The following is a 7500-nucleotide window of genomic DNA, read 5'->3' as shown; positions in this document are numbered from 1 at the left end:
CTTTTGACTTGTTGATTTTTTATCCATTTGAAATGTTTTCATTTATGTTTATATTTATTCTTTATTTAAAAATCGTGTGTAGTTTTTTTTTATGGACTTTAAATTTGATTTATTGAGGTTTCCTTTTCTGTGGGAACAGCGTTGCACAGGAATCGAACCTGTGAGCGTCTCCGGGGACGAACCAGCTGCTGCTGCGGTGGGAAACCCGGGGGCGTCGCCTAGCAACAAGCTGCAACACTTGGCAGCATCAAACCTGCAACCTGAGCCGCAGAACGGCCTTCTGGGAAAAAAGCCCCGTCACACTGTTCTCATGACTCACTGCAGTTAAAGTGGAAAGTCCTGCCTCAGCGTCTGTTTCTACACTTTAACCATCAATAATTCATAAAAGCAGATTTTTATATTTTTTAATATTAACTCTTTAATCCAGGAGAGATGCTAACAGCAGCGTGGCTAACAGGGTTAGCTCGGGGCAGCAGGACGACGGGGAACGGTTTGATTTGAGGCCGAATCACCGACGAGTTGTTTGATTTGTTGTTGTTTGCAAATAAAAAACTAATAAATAAATAAATAAACGTAATTTTTTAACCATTAATGTGCTGAAAATAACAGAAAACAAATCTTTTCATCGACCAAATCTGCAGTAAACACTCCACCTCCGCATCACACCAACGTGAACCTTTCACCGCCATTGTTTGAAATGTCCGCGCATGGTCCCTCCTTCTTTTTTCTACGTCCCAACAGGCGCACAGGAAATGACCTCAGAACCGCCGTAGGCCTCGTGCTCGTACACGTGCGCACGCTCGTGCTCGTACACGTGCAAACGTGCTTTACTAAAGCCCACCTCTCCCAAACGGGCCGTGGACGGCAAGCGAGCCGCTCCTAGACGTGGTACGGTTGCACTCACACTGGTCAAAAATGAAATAATTAATTATCTGCAGACGTTTGTGACGTCATCAGGAAACTTTGAGCTCATTTTGTTTTTTAACCATAAATCAAAGTGTCATTAGCGCAGTTAGAGAATATGAATCTAGTTTTACTCATTTTGATCCATATTTATTCATCTTTCATCCACTTTTACTCATTTTGCATCAGTTTTGACTCATTTGCATCAAATTTGACCCATTTTGCATCAGTTTAGACTCATTTTGCATCAATTGACTCATTTTGCATCTGTTTTGACTCATTTTGCATCAATTTTGACTCATTTTGCATCAATTGACTCATTTTGCATCTGTTTTGACTCATTTTACATCAATTGACTCATTTTGCATCGGTTTTGACTCATTTTGCATCAATTGACTCATTTTGCATCAGTTTAGACTCATTTTGCATCTGTTTGGACTCATTTTGCATCATTTTGAGGCAGAAAACAGACACCAGAGTAGATCAGAGTGCTGCTGCGGTGACTCTGGTGTTGCTGGAGCACGTCAGCGGTTCTCGGGGTTCGGACCGGCGGCTCACCTGGAGGACGGGGCTGTTGTCGAAGTTGTAGGCGCTGGGCCGGCCCTCCAGCGTGGAGAAGGCCACGTTGCCCCCGGTGAGCGGCGAGATGTCGCTGAAGTCGTCGGTGCAGAGCGCCTGCTGCTCGTCCTCGCCCGTGCGGATGAAGCCGCGGCTCGTCTTCTGGTAGGTCTTCTCACAGGAGCCGCTGTAGTACTGGTACGGCACCCAGGGGCCGCCGGCCATCGTGCGCTTGTAGATGGCGAAGCTCTCGGGGCGGCTGGTGTGGAACTTGAGACGCACGTACGTGATGTCGAAGGACTTCCCTGCAGAGAGACACACGGTTCATACTGTCAGCACGCATGGTACGTTTGATCATTAAGAGTGTGTGTGTGTGAGTGTGTGTGTGTGTATGTGTGTGTGTTAGTGTGTGTGTGTGTGAGTGTGTGTGTGTGTGAGTGTGTGTGTGTGTGTGTGTGTGTGTGTGTGTGTGTGTGTGTGAGTGTGAGTGTGTGAGTGTGTGAGTGTGTGTGTGTGTGTGTGTGTGTGTGTGTGTGTGTGTGTGTGTGTGTGTGAGTGTGTGACGTGTTCAGACGCCTTCAGCTCCACATTCCTGTTCAGTGTTTACATTCTGTTCACACACACACACACAACACAGAACGCATATTTGGCAAGTCTAAGCAGGTCGGTGAGCTCCGTTTTCCAGGAGCCGTCACTCAGCGTACGGGGGGGGGGGGGGGGGGTCTGTGTGTGTGTGTGTGTGTGTGTGTGTGTGTGTGTGTGTGTCTGTGTGTGGTGGGGGGGGGGGGTAAACAAAGGCGAAGCAGCCAACTGAAGTTTATAACAGGAAACAATGAAGTAACTGCAAACACACACACTTCCTCTGTGTGTGTGTGTGTCTGTGTGTGTGTGTGTGTGTGTGTGTGTGTGTGTGTGTGTGTGTGTGTGTGTGACGTGTGTGTGTGTGTGACGTGTGTGTGTGTGTGTGTCTGTGTCTCTCTCTGTGTGTGTGTGTGTGTGTGTGTGTGTGTGTGTGTGTGTGTGTGTGTGTGACGTGTGTGTGTGTGTGTGTGTGTGTGTGTGTGTGTGTGTGTGTGTGTGTGTGTGTGTGTGTGTGTGTGTGTGTGTGTGTGTGTGTGTGTGTGTGTGTGTCTGTGTGCGGGGTAGAAATGTAAAGAAGAGTAATTGTTCTTTTTATGATTCATTTATATGAACTTTATAAATATCTGTTTTCTTAATGTCAATCTTTTAAAAGTTTTTATTTTTATAATTTCATTTATTTATTTGAATCACTTTAATTTTCCTTTGTTTACATCATGATTCAGGGTTTAAATTATATAAAATATCATTATTATTATTATATATTCACGTCATGAAGGCGACAAATTAAACTCTTTTAAATCTTCTTTTATTAAAACGTAAAAACAGACGAACACCAGAGGACGGAGGACAGACAGGAAGTCCGTCCGTCGGCGCCGTCTCTGTAAAACAAACGCCTCCTCGTCCTCGCAGACGGACACAAGCGTCCGTCGTCGCAGCGACCAGGAGGTAAACACCAGACGCCCTGAGCCCAGGTGGCTGCTGGGACAGGAGAGCAGGGGACGCTCTGATTGGACGAGGACACGGGAGGAAATGATGCTGCTGTCAGACGACAAAGAGACACAAAACAACCACAAAGACACACAAAACAACTACAAAGAGACACAAAACAACCACAAAGAGACACAAAACAACCACAAAGAGACACAAAACAACCTCAAAGAGACACAAAACAACCTCAAAGAGACACAAAACAACCACAAAGACACACAAAACAACCACAAAGAGACACAACAACCACAAAGAGACACAAAACAACCACAAAGACACACAAAACAACTACAAAGAGACACAAAACAACCACAAAGAGACATAAACGCAGCTGAATCTTTGAGTCTTAAGTGGTGATGATGTCATCGGCGTGACGCCCGGAGGAATTCGGCCTCTTTCTTCAGAACAATCGTTTTATTGATGAGAGCAAAGATTTTACAGTTGAGAGCAAACAAAGAGCGCGCTGTGCACGGGTCTGCCCGGGTCCCAGTCCTGGACCCAGTCCTGGTCCCAGGCCCAGACCAGGTCCCAGTCCTGGTCCCAGTCCTGGTCCCAGGCCTGGTCCCAGGCCCAGACCAGGTCCCAGTCCTGGTCCCAGTCCTGGTCCCAGTCCTGGTCCCAGTCCTGGTCCGGGTCCTGGTCCCAGGCCTGAACCCAGTCCCAGGCCTGGTCCCAGTCCTGGACTCAGTCCTGGACTCAGTCCTGGTCTCAGTCCCAGTCCAGGTCCTGGTCCCAGGCCTGGTCCGGGTCCCACGCCTGGTCCCAGTCCTGGTCTCAGTCCTGGTCTCAGTCCTGGTCCAGGTCCCAGTCCTGGTCCCAGTCCTGGTCCCGGTCCGGCTTCAACACTTCCAACATCATTGTTTGTGTTTGACCGTATAAAGTGGAGTCAGGTGTAAACAGGAAGTGGACCTTTAATCCCAACACACAGCCGCGTCTGTGCCTCGGGCGCCGTCATTACCCGGTCTGGTTTAAGCCGATCTGCTGTGGGGCGCCGACCCCGGGACCGGATCCTCAAGGGACCGGATCCTCAAGGGCTCAGACTCAAGTCCCAACATGAAGACAGCCTGCAGCCGCTCAAGGGAGGAGGCTTTTCTTTCTGAGAGGGGAGGACGAGGAGGAGGAGGGGGGAGGACTGGGGAGGAGGGGGGAGGACTGGGGAGGAGGGGGAGTACGGGAGGACGGGGGACGGGGAGGACGAGGGAGGAGGGAGGACGGGGGGGACGGGGGATGGGGGAGGACGGGGGGGACGGGGGAGGACACTGACAGCAGGAATGAAGCGGCTGGAATGTGTTTCCGCCGGACAGAATGACGCCACAGACAGACGGAGCTGCTGGGAGGTTTTTCCTGCCCACACATGGAAACACTGGGGGGGGGGGGGGGGGTCAAACTGCTGAAGTGCCCTTGAGCAGCTGCACAGGACCTCTGTCCTCTGTCTGTCCTCCGTCACACAGAAGAGACGAGATAACGAGTGTGTCCCTGCTGCAGCTGCAGCCGTCCACATGGAACCACAACATCCGTCCACTGACACACAGAGAGACACCACGGGAGAAGCTGAAGCAAGCACGCACGCACGCACGCACGCACACACGCACGCACGCACGCACGCACGCACAACAGAGGAAGACAGGAAAGAATCATCCAAAACGGCCTGGACCAATCACAGAGCAGCACGGCCGGGACCAATCACAGAGCAGCACGGCCTGGACCAATCACAGAGCAGGTGGCTCCGGGGTCAGAGGTCAGCAGAGATAAAAGCAGCCGACCAATCAGAGGCAGGAATGTGAAGAATGCAGCCGAGGAAACGCCACAACATGAAACGGTTCAACAGAGCGTCTCAGCCAATCACAGCGCTCCGTTCACAGCTCTGATCCAATCACGGCTCTGATCCAATCACAGCGCTCCGTTCACAGCTCTGATCCAATCACGGCTCTGATCCTATCACAGCTCTGATACAGATGATTAACACACACACACACACACACACACAGTTACACATTAACTGAGCCATTAATGTGTAACTGTGTGTGTGTGTGTATAACTCTGTGTGTGTGTGTGTGTGTGTGTGTGTGTGTGTGTGTGTGTGTGTGTGTGTGTGTGTGTGTGTGTGTGTGTGTGTGTGTGTTGTTTCCACATGAACACACCTCAGGAGACAAACACTGATATCACCTCCATCTCTTCTTCTGTGTTTGAGAAACAGAGCAGACGCCGCCGCCAGCCTGGTGTGTGTGTGTGTGTGTGTGTGTGTGTGTGTGTGTGTGTGTGTGTGTGTGTGTGTGTGTGTGTGTGGATAAGACCCACTGGTGTGTGGCGACCGTTTTGAGGCTTCCAGTTCGCTGTTTTGACCGTCGCCATCTTGGTTTTATTCTAAAACAAGGATGTGACCATATTTGGACAAGAGGGCGGAGCTGAGGGCGAGCGTTCTCATTGGACTCCTGAATGATCACAGCCAATCACTGACCACAGTCAACGACAACACTTCACAAACTCCAGAGTCCACCTTAAGACCCAGAAGAACTCCAGGAGTCCACCTTAAGACCCAGAAGAACTCCAGGAGTCCACCTTAAGACCCAGAAGAACTCCAAGAGTCCACCTTAAGACCCAGAAGAACTCCAGGAGTCCACCTTAAGACCCAGAAGAACTCCAGGAGTCCACCTTAAGACCCAGAATACCCCCCCCCCACACACACACACACACACACACAGACACACACACACACACAGGTTTACACAGAGACCACCAGAGAAGCAGACGTGTCACCACAGTGGGACGTCAGGAACAAACGGTCTCATTATCAGAGACAAAGAGTCTCCACATCAGCCCCCAACAGATCTTTCTTTCCTATTTCAGGCTGTAAATAAGAAAAAGGTAGAGGCTGTTTATTTAGCATAACAGAGCTAACGCTAACACGGCGTGTTCCTAAACCATCTTGTTACTATGGAAACACCACCACACGAACGACCACAGTCCAGGTCCAGATGACGGAGTTAGCATGCTAATGATGCTAATCCTGACAACTAGCCTCCGCGGAGAAGTGAGGGTTTAATGATGCTGTGTAAACAGCCTGTTTAACATGAAACCTGCCCCTAGTGGACACTCAGAGAACTGACGCTGACCCAGCTTCCTGATTGGACCAGACAGGACTCTGGGGGCGGGGCTTGGTGTGAAGCCTGAGTTTTGACGCCTGCACGATGCGTCTCACAGACGTTAGCTAGCCTCCACATTAGAAAAGTCACGGCCACAGAACTGTAGTCCTGAAGACGCCTCCCAGCAAATGGGAACGCAAACTCCTGCTGTGGGAAACCGAGCCCAACCGAGCCAAACCGAGCCAGGCCAGGACCGGTCTGTGGAAACACAGCGTGAGCCTCGGCGGTCGGGGGGGGATGGGGGGGGGGGGGTGAATCTGCTGGAGGTCTTCCTGTCTGAAAGAGCCAAAGCTTGTGTCGTCTCTGGGATCAAACCAGGGACGACATGTTCTCCTAAAAAACCACCAGAGAAGAAGAAACATCTGGAAATCTCTTCAGCACGTCCTCTCTTTGTGTCTTGGTGTTGTGTTTGCGTTGGTTCCCGAGGTGAAGAGAGATCAAACCAGGTTTCCACTTCAACAGAATCCACAAGAAAGACGATGATCTACGGTGTTTAGAGTCCGGTCGTCTCCTGGATCCTCTGGTTTAGTGTCAGGATAGAAACATCTACAGTCAGGGCGCCCTCCCACTGTGCCTCCGTCCCGTGCCCCGTGCTTTAGGGTCCTTGTCCCCCCCTCCAGGCCCGTTTGTACTCACACTACCTGGGCCTCGGAGAATGCTTCTTGCTGCCTATACGTCATCACGCCGTAACACGTCACACGCATTGATGACGTCATGGCGATGCGTGGCTTTGTTTCCAGATCTTTCCGTAGACCTCAGAGTTTTTGTGCGTCTTGTCGACTGTTTTTGAATCTTTCATCGACCAAATCTGCAGTAAACACTCCACCTCCGCATCACACCAACGTGAACCTTTCACCGCCATTGTTTGAAATGTCCGCGCATGGACGGCCCCTCAGCGTTGTCATGGAGACCTGATGTAAACCCACAGACCATAATGTTCTTTGGTCCTTAAACAGGTTTAATGATGCTGTGTAAACGGCTGTTTAACATGAAACCTGCCCCTAGTGGACACTCAGAGAACTGACGCTGACGGAGCTTCCTGATTGGATCAAACAGGAAGCTGGGGGCGGGGCTTGCAGTGGTCTTTAAACGGGACATTTGTCCAACAGCAGCATCAGCGTCAGTGAAACAGAAACAACCAAACACCCGTTTGTTTTCTCCTGTTTCCAAACTACGATGACTGGAACCTGCACTTGAACGCAGCATCTGCAGTTGCGTCCTCCCCCCGCCGCTGACCTCCGGCGACCATGGGGGGGGGGGGGGGGGGCACCGGGGGGTCTTTGTGAACTGGGTCATGGGAATTTCAACGGCCGACACTCAAACCTCT

At 50.7% G+C, this 7500-nt stretch overlaps 1 protein-coding gene across 1 annotated transcript in view; it reads right to left on the bottom strand.

Moving 5' to 3' along the window:
* The window catches only part of lamc1 (laminin, gamma 1), a 41772-nt gene that overhangs the window by 24957 nt on the left and 9315 nt on the right, over positions 1 to 7500 (bottom strand). The window contains 1 exon segment of the mRNA XM_083928680.1: positions 1462 to 1766. Within this exon segment, the coding sequence (XP_083784806.1) occupies positions 1462 to 1766 (305 nt within the window).

The sequence above is a fragment of the Echiichthys vipera genome (assembly GCF_963691815.1).
Source record: "Echiichthys vipera genome assembly, chromosome: 15".
Lineage (NCBI taxonomy): Eukaryota > Metazoa > Chordata > Actinopteri > Perciformes > Trachinidae > Echiichthys > Echiichthys vipera.
This window is presented reverse-complemented; position numbering and strand designations above follow the sequence as displayed.